We start from the raw sequence: 18,059 nt of genomic DNA, 5'->3' as shown, positions 1-18,059 counted from the left end.
TTGTTTGATTGATTTCTCCGTAATAACTTTGTTTGGTACAGTTTCCACGAAGGAGACAACTTCACGACGGCTTGAGCACTATTTTCCCTTCACTCTAATTCGCAGGAAAATCTCGTGTTGCATGGAAAGTTTTTCAATCTTTCTGGCATCTTCATTACATTTTCCGGGAAAAATACCCCGTACCAGACGAAAGTGAGTTATAAAATACCCACAACGAAAGTAACCTGCAGACCCGTGTGTCTGCCACAACAGTACCGGCAACCAATCAGACACTATTGTGGGAAAGTTCCAATCCACGGCCAAATCTCGTCCCTCAACAGTTTCCTGGAATTAACTTAATTTCCTTGTTGATGAGAAATGATGAAGAGTACAAAGACAATAAGTACTTGGGAATCTCTTCTCCACGGAAGATATAATATTAGATGCTCCATATGATGTTACAAACACCAATTTAGGCTGATTAAGCACCGAAATACAGGGGAAAATAAAACTAACCCAGGAAAAGAAAAAGAAAGGAAATTAATCAAGATGATGATCACTATGTTATTTGCTAATAATATCCCTCCTCCATTTCTCTACAGAAGCCCTTGAATTGCGTTTTGACAATGTCATCCACTTGAGAAAAAAAGTGAGCTTGATGATGCCGAAGAAGCCGTGGCTTGATAAGGTCTCTGCCTGAAGCAATCCAACGACATTCGTGGCGGGGACAAGGCCACTGTCACCGACGACGAGGAGTGAGCTCCGGAGTCGGGCGGTGACCCTACGAAAAAAAAAAAATCAAGTAAACCAAGATCCCACAAGTCAACTTCCTGTTTTTCTTTTTTTTGTTCGTTCAAGTTTCGCCGGGATGTTAAATAATTATGAGTAACAATCATATATGGTACTACTAGAAACAATGGAACAATATGTGTTTTGAGGTAGAGGAGAAACAACAAAAATGAATTAATTGCATTTTAGTAACAATATGTTTCCGACATATAATAAAACCAGCAGCTGGCTTAATATAATTTACTTGGTGATTATGTCTTTTAAGAGACTTACTAGTGAGATTATCAGGAGGTGAATTGTGAGGGTTCTCCTGCTGGGATTTCAGACTTTCTGGATTGGGCTGCTGATGAGTTTTTCGCCTGCGGCGATTGTGATCGGCCAATCTCTTCCGGCAGCTACGTTTTCCATTATCAAACTCGGAAAGAAGGTGGAATCTGCGGAAAAATTCAGAAACAATCATCAAACAATGACTCAATTCATATATTCAAGTTATAAATTACTGCATGCTATGGAAAATGGAGTTGTATACTTCTAGACAACATTAGCGTACGTAAATAGAAAATGTGGTGAAAAAAAAAAAAAAGGACGTGAAATTTGCGGACGCAAATGCCCTCGGGATCTCCACATGTACGGGGGGGCCAATGATTGGTTCGATAACACATATCAATGGGCATTTACGTCCTTTTGGGGACGAGCTTCAACCATCTTTGGGAACGAGCTGACACGTTAATGATTGTTATTGTTGTATATTTCCGTTCCGGAGGTAATGAAAAAGAAAAAGCAAACATATATGATGTGAAATGCATGCTTGGAGGGTGTTTCTGTCAACTCACAATCAAATAAAACTGTAAGCATGATGAGTTTCAGGATTAAGGTTTAATGATGCCCTACTTAACGAGGATGGCAAACAGTGCGTTAAGGGATGGAAGAAGAAGAAGAAAGAAGGTATCTTCCGGACGCAAAAATACCCTCGGGATTGCCCACTGTTACGTTCGATCGAACGTGCAACCCACCGGGGAACTTTCGTCGTGGGAAAGAGCATCGTAATTCGGCTTTAGAGATCAGATGGAAGAAGAAGAAGCTATATCTGTGATGATTTTGATGACGATGATCATGATGCGAGAGGTGCATGGAAATTGGGAGGGTAATTCCATTAATTCAGCACCACCTGCTACACTGCTGGCAGAATCGCTGAGTCAGACCGGCGGCGATGACAGTGGAGGCCTTGGAGTGGAACTCGCAGACCTTGTGGCGACGGTGGTAGTGCTTGGCGTGTGTCAGATCGGCATTGCAGCCCTCGGCCTGGCACCTGGGCGAGTTAGCCGAACCGGGCTCTGCCGGCCTGGCCCTGCGGTAGAGCCGATTCACGAATTCGTCCTCGGCCGAGGAGAAGTACGTGCGGCCACCCAGGTTGAGCCCCAGTCTGGAGACGAAGTCCACGGGCCTAGAAATCTCTTCGCTCTTGGGGACTACAAGGTACCCGCCTCCCCGCTTCCGGCGGCACCGGTAACGGGATCGAGGGAGAGGAGCTGTGGTGGTGCGTACGGAGACGCGCTGGGTGGGTAGGCGCGTGGGTCGAAGAGGGAGTGGTGGAGCTGTGAATGAGTATGGGTATGGGTTTGTTGCGGATTGAAGTGAGAGAAAGCGGTAGTTGTGGGCTGAGGGTTAAAGCTGTTGTTATGGAAGGGTTGAGCGTAGTGGTCGAAGATTTGGCGAGTTTGGTCAGAATCCTGGTTGGTTTCTTCCTCGCCCGATAGCATGATTGTGCCAGTGTTGCCCCATTCGTATTCCAGCATTTTGCTATGTGCAGACAGCCTCTTCTCCCGGCGGGCTACGACGTTTCTGCGCACAGAACATATAGTGAGAGAGAGGGAGAGAGGAAGCAAAAGTGTCAGCTTTTTATGAGAGATTATCGGGAGAAGAAAAGCTGAAACTTTTTTTTTTTTTGGTCCTTTTTACTTTGTTGGGATATTTAAGCAGTTAAGCTTACCTAAGAATTGGGTGGAGTGTGGAACTCGGAGAAGCAGATAGAGTAAGGAAAACTTGGAAGCCCTAAGTTGCCATTTGCAGGGTGGATCACTGATCTGTTTCTTGCTTTACTACGATGGCGTGGACATCAAAATTTCTTTCTCTCCTTCTTTTCTTTCTCTTCGTCTCCCTCAGTCAGTCAGTCTCTCTCTTTTTTGTTCTAAAAAAGCCGGTTCTTTTGGCAATTCTGGCTATGTTTTTTCTCTTTAGCTAGGCTAGACTCAGTTATGAGGCGGCTTGTGCAGAGAGCAGTGGTGGGATCGTTGGTATGTACCATTTGGGGAGGGTGGGGAGTGGTATATGTAAGTACATAATTACCCTGAAGAAGGCAACGGAATTGCTAGGAAAGCCACTGCAATGAAATTCTGTGTCAGTAAACAAGAGTGGGGTCCCTACCGCTTCTTCCTAAGTCCAACTCGTTAGGAAGTAAGTCTTTCGTTTTGAAAAAACAATTCATTGTATAGTGAGTGTGTGTGGGTTTCTGTATGGTTACCCAAATGTGATGCCACGCGGTGAGCTATTAATGCGAGGCCCACCATCTGTCTTTCCTTTGTCTAAATTCACTAGTTTTGCGCAGAAGATCATCATGATTCATGGCTTTTGTGTAGTAGTTTTGCTTTTCTAAATCCCTGAGTTTCCTCATCTCCATCTCATATTCTCATTAGAGAGAGAGAGAGACAGATCGACCACTTTTTCTTCTACCTTTTTCTTCATCTTTTTTTTTTTTTTTTTTTCTTCTTCTTTTTCTCACTGACTTGAACGATGGGAGTATCGGCTTTTACATGCATGTCTTCCTACTTTCTGTCTGTTTACTGTTACTTTCTTTTCGTGATTTTGTTTTGGAAGTATTAATATTAAGTACTGCCCATTTGTGACATCAATGTAATAAATATTTGTTTGGCTATATTTTATTTTAGCTTTTAATCGATGATCATGCATCAATTTGTAAATCCTATTTAGTTCCCCTAAGACTACTTTTCTAGTTTACATAGAGCACTATAAGTGTAGGGCAATTGCCTAAAGAAAATGCTAGGAGATCAATAATGGTGGCTCCAAAGTGACAAATTTATATATTTTTTTATTTAATAGTTAAGGGAATTATTTTTAGTGAGTTTGTAAATTTTTTTAAATAATTAGGTCCCGTTTGGATTGAAAAATCATCTCAATTCGTCTCATCTCATTTTATTTTTATAAATTTTTTAAATTCTCACACAAAAGACAATAGATAATTCAATTTTTCAAATCTCAATTTAATTTTTTCAAATCTCAAAATAATAATAATATTAAAAAAATAATATTTTAACAATATTTTATTTAACTTTTAACTTTTATTTAAAATCATCTCATCTCATCTTACTATCTAAACGGCAGCTAAAGGTTTTTCAAAATAATTAAAAAAAATACATTTACACTTCTCGGTACAATGCAGGGATACATTTCTCGATCTCTTTAGCATTGTCTATTGCCTAAATACGATAACCTTATAATGATATTTTTCATCCAAAATTTTATCATCGTTAATTTTTTAGATTGATGTGTTATATTTTAAGTAACTTGTTAATTAGTTAATCACGAAAATGAAAATCACTTGAAATATGATTCATCAATGTAATTGAAAATGACAAACTACAAAATGAAAAACAATTATGTCAGTCTCGTGAAGAACATATTAAGATAATTGGTTTTTTAAGGTGCTCTTGTAATAGCCCATTATTAGTATTTGTTTGTTCAATACAAACGTAATGATATATGTGTGTAATCCTATTAAGTTTCGTGTGTGATTAAAATAGCCTGGCTAAGTTATTAATTTCTCATAAATGTTTTGGGTCTCGAATTTGGGATCCAAATAGTATTGTCCCGAATGAGTTTTTTTTATTTTTATTTTTATTTAGTGATTAAGAAAATATTTTTTAATGATGTTGTGAATTTTTTATTTAAAAAAATATTTATAATGATTAAAAAAATACATTAAAAAATTTGAAATTCACTATTCAGATTCTATTCTGGACATAATTTCGATCACTGTTGCAACGCTTCAAATAATTGAAGTAGAAGAACAAAGGCCGGATAAAAATAATCGAAGTAAAAGGACAGGATCGAGTACCTGAAGTCGCGATGGATCGTATCTACAACGTACGACGTGTCATCCGGTGTTGCAAGTACGTTCCAATGCAATCCATACTCGCAGATGCGGATTCATGATTTATACCCCCTGAGAAATCTCGAATTTCTAAAGAAATAAAATTATACTCAATTTTTTTGAATATTTAACGTTTATTATCTCACTATTTACTATTTTATTTGTAAATAATAATTTTCTATGATTTTCTTTTTTCTAAAAAAATTGTATTGAAGAGCTTTAATTCTTTTAGAGAGAGATTTTCTAAAAAAAATATGTATATATTTATATATATATATATATACAAGTTGATAACTTACACACGGTTAACATATTAAATTAAAAATACTTAAAATTCAAATTTTAAAATTTTCATACAAACTAATTATTTTCTCACCATTAACATATTAAATTAAAAAAATTAATTTTTTCATATATAATGTAATGCTCATGTTATACTCATGTATGGGAGGAGGTGGAAAGGGCGAGTAGGGTTATTTGTTTACAGGGAATGGAGGGGGGGTTCGTGTGGGAATCGTGTTGGGGGAGACCGAGTCTGAAAGTCCAAAGTGATATATCTACGTGAGTAGAGAGTCTGGTAGCATTTGGTGGGGGAAAGGCTGACACGAACGTTGACCTACTGTACGGAAATGTCTACTGCTAAAAAAATAATATTAATTTCAATAAATATCTCTGAGTAAAAGATCGATATGTACTCTATCTAGTATCTACTCACGTCCTAAATCTACAAAGAAAAAAAAAAAAAAAAAAAAAAAAAGGTACCTTTTTTACTTTTCATTTTGTTTTGGAGTTGGGAACCATATCTCGTTTGCAGATTCAATTATTGACATTTGAGGGCCCATTATTGGTTTGTACCTGACTTTTAACATTTTTTTTTTTTTTTTCTGAGTTCCTTATGATATTAATTTTTATATTTTTAATACAATAAAAGTACATTTTTTCTACTTCTAAATTATCGAACTCTTTTTTATTTTATTTTTTAAAATTTTTAACCTAAACGATTAATATAGGCAATTGGATGGATGGAATTTATCAGAAAACTCATATTTTGAGATATAAATTGAGAAATATTATATATATATATATATATTAAGAATTTAAAGCGTGGTCTCCCTGTTAATATATTACTTTCCACAACACCTATGGCAATGATTCTACACAGCCCCAAGTATAAATGTGGATGCAATTATGTAAACTTTTCACACGTTACTCAACAATATCTCAAGGACCTTAAAAGAGGCTGAATCATGCACTGTTATGCATCCTTTGTCTTTGTATTGAGGGCACACTAATTCATGTGGAGAAGAATATCTATTTTGTATAGTATCTATATTTTTGTATAAAACATTCATTATTTTAGTTATTATTTTCTAAAAGTGATCAAAACACTAAATACTATTCATTTCAAATAAAATAGAGATAATTCATATCTTTTTAATTAAGTGGTGCTTGATATTGCATCGGGAAGAGCTTTTGGATTTTTGACAAACATAGATATTTCATTAATATATGTGTGGTAATTACTCAGCAAGAGTGAATTACTTCTCAAGTGTTATACTTCTAGTAGCACTTTTGAGACAGGAGAGAGAGAGAGAGAGAGAGTTGTATGATGTTTTCTGGGGTCATTTTCAGCTTATAAAAGCACCTTTTCAAGATGCTTACCAATTAGGTATAAGAATTTCAGTGTTCCAAAGCATCTCATAAATAGCTCTTACTGGCTATATGGACACCAGATTGGAACTTAAGACTCTCTCCTCTTCTCTCTTTGGGGAAGAGCTTTTCCGATTTACCCGGCTGATTATCAGAACTGAATCTGGCCTCGAACCTCGATGATAGCAACCTCTCTCCTCCATATCTACCACAGGCACAACATCCAGAAAAGAAAGAAGAAAAAAAAATGAAAAAAAAAAAAAAAAAAAAAACCTCAACCACCAACCTTAACCACTCCTCCCCACCAAACTTTATTGTAAGTACAAGGAATTTTGTCTTAAAATTGATTGAAATCATTATCACACACTGTTTTCTGTTAATGATCAAATGTCTATATGATGTTATGTTGACACATTGGATTCAACATGTGGATGGGGGCAGGCCTCCTATGAAATTAAATAGGATTAGTTTCGGTAGAGCCTTTTTACTGTACAAACATTCAATAATAATAAAGGGAAATGATTTTTTTGTATTATTTGCTCGGGCATGTGTACGTGTACCTAAGCAAGGCATGGCAAGGCAAGGCAAGGCAAGTGAATGAAGTTAATTTGTTTTGTCTTTATCCTAAGAAGGGTTTGGGCCACTTTCAACTGCAACCAATTTTGCTTGCCAGAAAAGTTGGACACACCCACTAACTTAAATGTCAAGTCCCCCCCCATCTGGTTAGCATCCTACTACTTGTTGGAATTGCACCATCAGCCATCGGAAGAGGAATAGGGTATGTCTTTCCTGGTTGGTGCCAGTTTGTCTGTCTCTTCTTCCCTATTTTGTTCTGTTTCCAAACAGCTTTTTGTTACTTCATATTTCTCTCTCTCATTTAGTCCCTTTACTTTTTCGGATCTCTGAGTGGCATATACTAACATACCTACGCACGAAGTACTAGTTTTATTCCACCTTTCACTCATACTAAATAAAAAAAAGGGTTTTACGACTGTAATGTGCAAACAACTAAACTTTACCCACCCCCACTTTCAAGTGTTTTATTCAACACCTTCCTTGATCTGGCCACAGTTTCAAAAGGGAAATACTCAGTGAATAACACCAATCGAAGTCGACAGGAATCAATATCCATTTCCTGTGATATTTTTACATAAACCAGACATCATCTATGGCATTGTAAGGCACAAGTAGAGAACAGAGACAACTAATGTAATCATTTAAAGAATATTTGGGATACAAAGCGAACCAATCTACGGCAAATGCACAGAAAAGAGCCAGCCACCAAGTATTGTGTATTCAGTACCCTCCTCCTTGCTAGCTCGAGGCACATCACTAATCATCAATAACGGTAAAAACCAAAAGTAAAAGAGGGTAAAACAAAGAGGAAATAAGAGTGGAAATAGAAAGGGAAGTTTCCCATCAGGCCAGCCAGACCAATTGGAAACCTTTGCATTTAAGGGGACCACAAAGTCCAAGAACCAACAAGGGGAGATATGTATCTATAACCTTTCGTGCAGTCCCCACGAAACTTCCACAATTCTGGGAAAAGTATAAAACTACATGGTCCCTCAACCTGATGCCAAAATTTTCTAACATTTCAATTGAGTAGGGAGAAAGAAAGCATATATAGTGAACTAAACGAAAAAGAAAAGCCTAAAGCTATCGTCTGTGGCTGTATAATAATATATCACAATTAGACATAGTATTTCGTGGAGGTAGTGATATAGTGAACAGAACGGAAAAGAAACAAGTCAAAAGCTATTGTTGTTGTTATTGAATCACATACCATACTTTTAAGGAGTCTTTCACCACCAAATCTAAACATGGGGACATGGCCCCATGTATTATAATGTGGAATACTCATCCAAGAGTTCAACAAGGTGTCCGCACATATTTACAATGTTGGAATGCAAAGTGACGTTGATCACTCAGAATCATGTGTTCACCAATAAAACTGTGAATGCAAAAGTAGGACCCAAGAAGAAGTATAACTACAAAAAAGATTAAGATGTTACAAAAATAAAATTCTTCTAGCTTTGGCATCATAATTAGTACTTTTTATATGGAGTCAAATGCCGTAACTGGGAACCCCCATGAGCAGCAAATATTATAAGAAAATGTTGCAAAACTAGTCCATACGTTATTTACAACGGTTAGATGAGAACATTAAAGTTGTGAGCCAGAAGGAAAGGAGATGAAAGTTCCATTTTTTCTCCTCAATGGGGAGGGCTTGAGGTGACGTTACAACCAAAGATAGACTAACTCCCTCAAGAACACTTATTTTGGTTTGTCTGATAGGGTTACGATAGATTTGAGTACACCTGGACTGATCTTGTCAGCAAGGGCACCCATTTCTGAAATCAAAAGGGACTTCTCCTTCACATAGCTCTGTAGTTGTTTCCCATCAAAGTCAAGTTGTGCTTGATCTACAAGGACAAAACCAAATAATCAATATTCCTAATTGAAAATAAAGAAAATAATACAAGATAAAATGAAGGATCATTTTACTTGAAAGTAGTGACTATCAAGTTCAAAACAATTTCAGCCGGATCAATGTTTAGCTTAGAATGCCTCCAAATGGTCTAGGACAGTGGTTTAGCTTGATGCTTGCGTGCATTCAATTAATGCTTTGGTGGTGAGCACAACTTCACCGTCTAATCCAAGCAAGAAAATAAACCATTACATAGAAATTAATTTGATTCCTCATGAAGCAATCACTTGTAAGATTTCGAGTGACAAAGAATAAGGAGAATCACTTCTTTCAGGAACTCTTTACTTTTAAATTGTTGTCCTCTATTTCTTGTCATGGTCCAGCCTCCCGAATGATGTTCACAGCAAGCCTCCTGGAGCACTGGACCAATGACGACCCATGACTTCAGTGCAAAGCCTTCCTATGAAACTTAACAAAATCGTGTCATTACCAAGAATCCACTCTTTTTAGGTAGAGTACTTTTCCTACGAAGGAGCTACATTAGTCGCATACCCAAGATATGTGTCCAATACTTCTTGAACACGTTATATATGTCGAAAAATAGCGGATTCTAACATTGATACTCCAGTAGGGTTGTGAAGATAAGCAAAAAGGTTTTCTTTTTAAATATATATATATATATATTTAAACTCTTTTAGGGTGAACTTTTATAGCTTACAAGTATCAAAGTAACCCCATAATATCTCTACTTTTTGTTGTTTGAAAAACCTTTTTGTTAGGATCAACAAATATCCTGAGGCCTGACATAGGTTTCCCCTTGCTGATTGCTGATGTGTATCATGCTACAGACCTTTTTGTTATCTAAGCCTACAATGGAGGTAGTTGTGAAACTATAGAATCTTAGGGTTGGGTAATAGAGATAATTCACAGAAAGAAAGAAAATTGCACCAGTCTTCTATTTAACGACATAGTTTTTCTTTCTATTTTGTCTGAGAAAATAGGCATCACCTAACTCATGTTGTCAGCTTTCAAATTTTTCCTAATGGTTGAGACTTCAACTCTGCTACTCAAAATTCTTGGTCTCGGAAATATAGGTTTAACTCTTCCCCTCTGATTCCAATTCAGGAATTTTTTTTTTGGATAAGTAGATTTCAAAATCAGGGATTTCATTTTGCATCTGGGTCTAATATCAAATTGGTCATCTCAAGAATATAATTATTCCAATATATGGTGGGGAAACCTTTAATAAAAGATCTTTCCACTACTCCGTAATTCTCTCTCTCCAGGGCAGCTGCATTGAAAGTGTACTTCCCCTATTAAATCCAGTTTCATTTTGTTCTGGTTTCTTTTCTGAAGAAAGCCATCAGCCTCCCATTGTCATAACTGTGTCCAAGATGAAGGAATCCAAAACTTAATTAGTGTATGAAACTTGAAGGAGTTATGGTGCTGTCAACTTGATTCAATACCGCAGAACTTAGCTCAGTCATAGTAGTAAGTGAGAACAAGGGCCATCAGTTAAGTTCATATCTATGAATATAACATGTTCACATATTCACACACACATCTATGCATAATTATACATACATAAATAATGCCTATTATGAAAAAGATAGACATAGATAATGGCATTCATGATGGAAGAGAACAGAAGTTCATTCTGATGTATATTAATTTGTATTTCCTCCAAAAATTACAATACTAGAAAACTTAGTATATCATCTCATTTGATATGTGTCAAAAGATAATGGTATTTGATAGTATAAAAAAACAATGTTAACACTTTGCTTCATACTTATTAAAAAAAAAAAAAAACAATGTTAACACATAGCTATATTAAATAAAAAGACTCGAGAAAAACCTTTTTCTAAGATGGTATGAGCAGCATGAAACGGAATCCTAGCAAAGACATCAGTCCCTGGGAACATCATCCATGTGCGCTCATTGGAATCATGGTTGCCACATGTGACGCACACCTCCTTCACCAAGGGCTTGGATTCAGGACCCCCAATATCCTTCATAATTGACTCAAAAGGAGACGGAACACTAGTCTTTGTTGTTCGAGCTCTCTTCCTCAGTGCAGTGAGCGCTTCCCTGTTCCCATTCCTCACTCTATCATTTTCGACCAGCTACATTCTCTTAAAAAAATCAGTAACTCTCCATTTGCTGATAAAATGTCTCGTAATAATTGCATATACAGGTTCAAATAACAAATGGCACAACTCTTTAGTTACACCACTCAAAAACTTTCAATTAGATTAAATTTTATTTATGACACTTACAATATTAGATTATCGTTAACTCCCAGTCAACCGTTGGATTATATGTGCAACAATGTAAACCCACTTCTATAGTATATTTTGAGTTAAACCCCCCCTCCCCTTTCTCCCTTTCAAAGATGAAAAGTTTAAAACATTTTTTTATATATGCAGCAGTTCTTAATACCTGATTATGTTGAAACTTTGGCTAATCGACAAGCTATGGGTTTGACAATATATTGGTTCCTAGGAGAAGTTCTTCCATGGCGTAGGTTGAACCTAATCCTATCTATCTTATAAACGGTTCTATCTATCTTATAAACACACACACACACAGGCCAAGAGGCCATGCCCGATTATTAGCGCCAGCAAGCCAAATAAAGACCAGAGGAATTTTGTTTCTCAACTGCCATACCACAAAAAATCTTAGGTTCTGTTTGGTATTATCTTTTTTTATATGTCCTCATTTACATCTTTTTTCCTTCTTGTCGTGGGCTTCCTGTTACTTGATTTATTTCGTGTTTTGGAGGCACCGAATGTGTTTTGTGTTTCCTTCAGCATTTTCATTCCACCTTTTAGTTCTATCGTTTGAGATAGGAGTGGCTATGCTTATTCTCAGGAAGAAAGCTAATGAGAAAAAAGGTCAAGAATATCTTGGTTTAAGAAAACTTAACGCAGATGCATTATAGAAAAAAATAAAATGGTTGCCAAAATCAAAATCTGAATTTTTTAATCAATTCCGGCTCTTGCCAAGCAACCAAAAACAGAACGGTCAAAACTGAAATTTGTGAGTTCGATAAATCTACCTGGTGTCGGGCTAGTAGAAGATGCTCAGCCTCAGCTTCAATCTCAGTTAAGCTCTCCTGGAATTTCTTCATAGTCTCGTCCATTTTCTCGGATTCTGAAAAAACAAAAACGAAACAGACCTGAGTGTCTGAAAAGCCGAAAGAGAGAAAAAAGATTAAGCGATTAGCAAAACATGTACTTCAGTGTTTCTCCAAAGTCGATTTCAGCGGCGGGAAGTTACGGCGAGAGTCGAATCACGCCGGCGAGAGAGCTGAAGAAATCCAGGTCGTGAAGCGGTGGAGGATTCCGAGGCCGTCCCTATGTTTCAGCCATACGGAAAGGCGGTGGTACTGAATCGAAGCTAGCAAACCGGGTTTTTGGTCCATGTATTTGAACAATGGATTACTACTCCAATGGACTTGGGCTTTGCTCAGTATTTAAAATTTAGCCATTAAATCATAAAATCTAATCACATTAGAATAGTTAAATTTTAAATTAAAATTTAGTTACATTCATTTCTAAAATTTTTTAAATTTGAAAGGAACTATTCATTCATTAAATATATTTTATATTAATTATTTCTCCCTTTTAAATGACAATTAAAAAAATATAATTAGAATATGATTACTAATTAATATATAATATTATAAATAGTAAAATATGATAAAATAAAATAAATTCATAATTAAAAAAATTAATTTTTTTTGAAATTATTAATTACTTATTATTATATAATGAATAAATAGATAATCCAATGTGGAGATTTGATGTAAATAATCAAAACCAAATTTATCTTATATTATTTTATTGTCATGTAATAAAAAAATGACTATTCTAATATAGGAACTTATGTGAATGGAATAGCTAAAAGTTAAATTCATCTTATATTCATAAAAAATGTACTTTAATTTTAACTAATCCAATGAAAGTGCTTATGTTGGGTTGGGAAGTTGCATGATATATAATTTTCGTTTAAATATATATGTATTATATATTTTTTATCGACCATTCTTCATTTTTATATTGAGTGTATATAATTTTAGTGATTTATATTTAAGATAATTTGAAATATCATTTAAAAAATTAAAAAAATAATATGCAGTTTGAATTTTCTAAGATATTTTTACTTCTTGCTTATATTAATCTTTATTTTCTTCTATATATTTAATTTGTTACAATCAGTAATGCAAAAAAGGTCACGTTTAGGATACTCCACAAAAGCCACACATCGCACGACCAGTCATACATATAATTCTGGAAGCAAGAATTTAGTCACATCATTTAACGAATGATGATTTTATTTTTTTATTTTTTTAAATATGAACTTTAAACGAATGATGATAAATTTAACGAATATCAGAATGGGGCACTTATTCTGCCGGTTGTTCCCAAGCACATACTAATGACAGAAGTCATGTACGATAGAAGTTACAGATAAGAAAGCTAGATGGAAATTAGAATTCCTTATTTCTCATGGATTTGTGGAGTTTCCTCCATTATTCTAATGGGAACAGATTAGTTCATTTCAATTAAGGCATGAATAAGCCAATGATTTCTCCTCGATGAGTTCGTTTGCTGTTGCATCCATCTTTTTTCTTGAGAACTCGTCAATCTTGAGTCCTGCCATTGCATAAAGAATTTCAAATGCTGAGAGTACCGGAATAGTCTCATAGAATCTAAACTTTGGAATATAAGTTGTTGATGGAGATAGGCTGATAGCCTGTGCATTTTAGCTTTTAGAAGCTGGGGATCAGTTCAAACTATCAAGGAAAGGAGATGTGAGATTTACAATATTTTGAAGACAGTTTCTTTTTTTCTCTTCCAGGATGAGTAAGACTCAGAGAACTTACCCTGCACGATAGACCATTGTCCTTTCTCACATGTAACAGGAAAAGAGTAAATAAGGCCAGGTTGGATCCCATAAGATCCATCAGAATACACTCCCATAGATACCCACGTTCCCTAAATGATAAAGGCCAAAAGGAAAAAGAAAAGGTTACAGACGTTTGTACACAACATAGAAGCAAAAAGTTCAATGCTTTTTGGAATGAAGAAAAAATGAACCTTTGGGGTCCCAAGAACCCAATCGCGTATATGATCACATGCTGCACTTGCAGCAGACAATGCACTCGATAGTTTCCGAGCTTTGATAATGGCTGCCCCACGCTGCTGCACAGTGGCGATGAAGTCTGTATTTAACCTATGGCAAGTGAAAAAAAAAAAAATAGACATTTGTTAGAAAAGAAAAGTGTACAGAAGACAAGGATACATGAGGATGTGAAGAATGTCAATGTGACTAGTTTTTTCTTTCCCTAGGCATCAATGCAACTAGGTAGGGGGTGAAGGAACAACAGAGTAGCAAGTTTAATGACTTGCTCAATATCAAAATCACATTCTAATTGACTTCAAGACCATCAAGTATGAAAAATTATTATCGCCTAGATCCCACAAACTGGGATCCATTAACTTAGGTATTTGGGCAGGTAGGTAACACTTGACACCCTAAACAATTGCCTGAAAGAAAGTACGACAATCCATGGAGAGCCTTGATTCCCCTGGGGCATCTGTCTTCATAGATGATAAATCACTAATCTTGAGTGGGAGGGACTCCTATAACTCTACACCACAACAAACTACCTCCAAGGGGTTTGAACATGTCAAACAAGAAGCAAGAAGTAAACAGGTTGGAAATTTGGAGCTACCAATTATCATCAGCAACAAGTTCTCTGACACGTTTCCCTCCACTGCTGGTGGTGACAGCTGCATGGTTGACGTCAGGATATTGAGTTGAAGAGTGATTGCCCCAGATGATTACATTCTTGACATCACTAACATGAACATTTAGCCTCTCAGAGATTTGGCCTAATGCTCTGTTATGATCAAGTCGTGTAAGACATGTGATGTTTTTCTCTGGGATCGAAGGAGCAAACTCTTTCAAGATGAGTGCGTTCGTGTTTGCTGGGTTGGCAACAACTAGCACCTACATGATGAAGCCAATTAAAATGCATCAATTGGGAAACAATATCGTATTCAGTGTATAACTGGAAAGCAACCCTTCAGAATTTTCACTCCAACATTTTCCAGATAAAAATGATCTGGTTTTCAGTACATTGCAAGGCATATATTGGAAAGAAATATGTTAGGAAATAGCTTAAGACGTCCATAGAAAAACATCTACTGAAAAGCAAGGGTATCACATAATAAAAGGATCTGGGCTATATAAACAATTATAGGGAGTCCTAGTAGTAACTGATCTTTCAGGGTATCACATAGATGTGACTAGCTTGTTCTTGGATCATGACACAAAATGATATATCTAAAACTCAAGCAATTGCACATGGACAAACACTAATCTTACATCTAAAACTCAGGAACAGGGTGCGCACATGCAAAAACACAAATTTTACAGCATTGTATTCCAGTAGCCAATGAAATATATATACGTGTTTGACACCTTTCTTGAGATCGTAATATATGACTTGAAGAATTAAACTATAAACTAATTTCATGCAGGCAATCTATGGGGTGTCTCACCTTGCAATCTGCTGCAGCATGCTGCTCTAAGGCTGCAGCTTGAGCCTTGTAAATTGACACATTTTTAGACATCACGTCCTTCCTTTCCATACCTTCCTTTCGTGGGAATCCACCAACCATAATGGCAATGTTGACATCTTTACAAGCTTCGACAACATCAGTGGTGGCAACCACACCTGTTGAACCACATTCATGACACAATATAAGAAACCTCATGGGAGGCAATAGTTTCATCCACTTTGAATTAGCCACCAAAGTCAGGAGGCATACCTTTCAGAAGAGGAAAGGCAGCATCAATCAATTCCATTTTCACCCCATTCAAGGCTTCAGCTGCAGGTTCAATATCAAGCAAGTGCAGAATCACTGGCTGATCAAGGCCTAACATGACTCCCCTTGCAATCATTGGAACAATAGCATAGCCTATTTGGCCTGTTGAGAAAAATAATAATTTTGAGCTAAACCTAAACGAACTATTATCATGTCTGGGAGAAAAAAAGGAAATCACCAACTATGCTTTATACAGGTATAAATGCTCACACATAGAAAGTTAGTAGCTCTGTGAGGAATCGCATCACAGAAAGTTGTGGATCAAATACAAATCAGATGAATTCGAGGACAAGATAGAACAAAATAACTCCTGCCATATTAATAGATACAAGCAATAAATCCAACTTAACCAATCGGTAATTGATGCCAATTAGACTTCCAGATCAATGAATGAGAAACCAACACACTTATGCATGTTTTCACGAATTTGTGAGAAATTAAAATTTGAAATTGGGAAAACATTCATTTTTAAGGTTTTATCGATCTGAATCAAATTTCAGATGATTGGTTCCAAAATTCAGCCGAAATTAGGAAATCTTAAAACTTAAAATTTCAATTAGATTCAGGTAATGAAATTGGAGATATGATGATAGATGCCATTTGAATTCGAATTGAGTTCCATGAGATTAGTAAATGAATTTATTTCCAGCAAGGACAGAAAAAATAAATAAATCACTAGGTATATTGGATTGATTTGCATGCCTGCAGCACCAGTGACCAGTACTCGTACTGGATCCTTCTCTGTCTTTAGGAAGCTCCACATATATCTAATAAGCTTCCAAAAGAAAGCAATAGAAAGCAAAACAACGAGACCCTTCTGAAGCCATTCAACATTCTCCATTTTGTCAATAACAAACTGATTCCTAAGTGGATCCTGGTAGATTTTTACTCAAATCCTTATCTTCGGACGTCTATGTAGATGATGCGTTTACTTATTTTATATGATCAATGAAAACAAGGAATCTTAAAGAGCACCTGGACAACAAGGCATTCAGATACCAATACAAACACCACAAGAGACGCAGAAGTATAAGAGATCTCCCCGATCCAAAGGAAAGAACCTATGCTTATGATTGTTCTCAAAGAAAACTAAAGGAAATTATAAGAAAACTACATTTTAAATATTGATGCTTTCATTGAACGAAACACCAATTCGAACCACCTCAACCAGACCACATGGTTGAGCTAGACTAGGTTAAGAGAAGGTTTCATAATGAAGAACGTACAATGACTGGAATCACAAATTCTGCCAATTTTATGCATTTTCTCAGCGGCTTAGAAAAAGAAAACATTGAAAAATAAAGTCATGCAATGAGAAAACAAGTGGGTTTTCGCCATTGTTGCAAATAGTGGTTCTTCTAGACAAGGTGATAATGGTAATGAAAAGTTGAGCTACAATGGTGTGGGCGTGTGTATCTACACACACACACACATATATATATATATATATATAGAGAGAGAGAGAGAGAGAGAGAGAGAGAGAAGGATCGGAGAGTGACTGGAAATTCGGTAATCGAGGATAGAGATAAGTGTGACGATTACGATCACGATGGATGAGACTGCAATTGCAGTTACAATAATGTGTCGCCAGAGGAATAGTATAGTTTGTTATTGTGTTTTCATATGATCTCTATGCTATCAATTTAAGGGCTAGTTTCACTAGTAGAGAATATTATACTACTATTTATTATTATTTAATATTTTATTATTATTTTATTATTATTATTTAAAAAATATCTGAAATCACCTCACTACTCAAACGCAATCTAAATGTGATGGCAAATATATATTTTTATCTCATCCTTAACAGCATATATAGGGGCAAATTTACTACTAGAAGTTGGATATATAAACAGAAGGAGGTGTTGTACTTTGGGATTGCCTTGCCTTAAGATTTTGGAAAACCCAGAACTTCATTCGTGCGATCATCAGCATGGATCTTGAGTTGATAGTCTGTAACCATTATGATTTTTCTTTTCCTTTTCCAATTTTACTTGCGCAATCATTTGCAACCATCAAGTGACAAAATATATGTAGATTTTTTGAAGGCATGTGACCAAATATATAGAGATTTATATCTATTCCAGTTGCTTCCTTAAAAAGCAAACTACATACCAGAAGAGCATTATTTCCAGATAAA

At 36.0% G+C, this 18,059-nt stretch overlaps 3 protein-coding genes across 3 annotated transcripts; all 3 read right to left on the bottom strand.

The window, feature by feature from the left end:
• Positions 1-325: 325 nt before the first annotated feature.
• LOC121238545 (squamosa promoter-binding-like protein 8) lies at positions 326-2,729 on the bottom strand. Its single transcript, XM_041135458.1, is given in 4 exon segments — positions 326-760; positions 1,042-1,202; positions 1,937-2,256; positions 2,259-2,729. Coding segments are annotated over 4 exon segments (939 nt in total). The 5' UTR covers positions 2,565-2,729; the 3' UTR covers positions 326-608.
• Positions 2,730-8,599: 5,870 nt separating this feature from the next.
• LOC121238544 lies at positions 8,600-12,445 on the bottom strand. The gene is made up of 4 exons (XM_041135457.1): positions 12,258-12,445; positions 12,079-12,173; positions 10,876-11,143; positions 8,600-9,012 (listed from the first exon to the last, which is right to left on the bottom strand). The coding sequence occupies exons 2-4, from the start codon at positions 12,160-12,162 to the stop codon at positions 8,864-8,866; spliced, it is 501 nt and encodes a 166-aa protein (XP_040991391.1). The 5' UTR covers positions 12,163-12,173; positions 12,258-12,445; the 3' UTR covers positions 8,600-8,863.
• Positions 12,446-13,409: 964 nt separating this feature from the next.
• Positions 13,410-16,837, bottom strand: LOC121238543 (malate dehydrogenase-like). The gene is made up of 7 exons (XM_041135456.1): positions 16,622-16,837; positions 15,863-16,021; positions 15,593-15,768; positions 14,761-15,038; positions 14,123-14,258; positions 13,909-14,020; positions 13,410-13,678 (listed from the first exon to the last, which is right to left on the bottom strand). Exons 1-7 carry the CDS (start codon positions 16,758-16,760, stop codon positions 13,584-13,586), a joined length of 1,095 nt encoding a protein of 364 aa, XP_040991390.1. The 5' UTR covers positions 16,761-16,837; the 3' UTR covers positions 13,410-13,583.
• Between the last annotated feature and the right edge of the window lie 1,222 nt (positions 16,838-18,059).

Source organism: Juglans microcarpa x Juglans regia, chromosome 7D, assembly GCF_004785595.1.
Source record: "Juglans microcarpa x Juglans regia isolate MS1-56 chromosome 7D, Jm3101_v1.0, whole genome shotgun sequence".
NCBI lineage: Eukaryota > Viridiplantae > Streptophyta > Magnoliopsida > Fagales > Juglandaceae > Juglans > Juglans microcarpa x Juglans regia.
The sequence above is the reverse complement of the archived record's forward strand: the minus strand, read 5'-3'. Positions and strand labels throughout refer to the sequence as shown.

Bases quoted from the DNA above. Each gene is read 5' to 3' on its own strand.
- LOC121238544 (XM_041135457.1), bottom strand. From the start codon at position 12,162: ATGGACGAGACTATGAAGAAATTCCAGGAGAGCTTAACTGAGATTGAA. The intron at 11,144-12,078 runs GTAGATTTATCG...AAGAGAATGTAG, and splicing joins TTCTACTAGCCCGACACCAG to CTGGTCGAAAATGATAGAGT. The intron at 9,013-10,875 runs GTTTTTCTCGAG...TTGTCCTTGTAG, and splicing joins TCATACCATCTTAGAAAAAG to ATCAAGCACAACTTGACTTT.
- LOC121238543 (XM_041135456.1), bottom strand. From the start codon at position 16,760: ATGGAGAATGTTGAATGGCTTCAGAAGGGTCTCGTTGTTTTGCTTTCT. The intron at 15,039-15,592 runs GTGAGACACCCC...TTCATCATGTAG, and splicing joins ATGCTGCAGCAGATTGCAAG to GTGCTAGTTGTTGCCAACCC. The intron at 14,021-14,122 runs GTTCATTTTTTC...TTTATCATTTAG, and splicing joins GGGTTCTTGGGACCCCAAAG to GGAACGTGGGTATCTATGGG.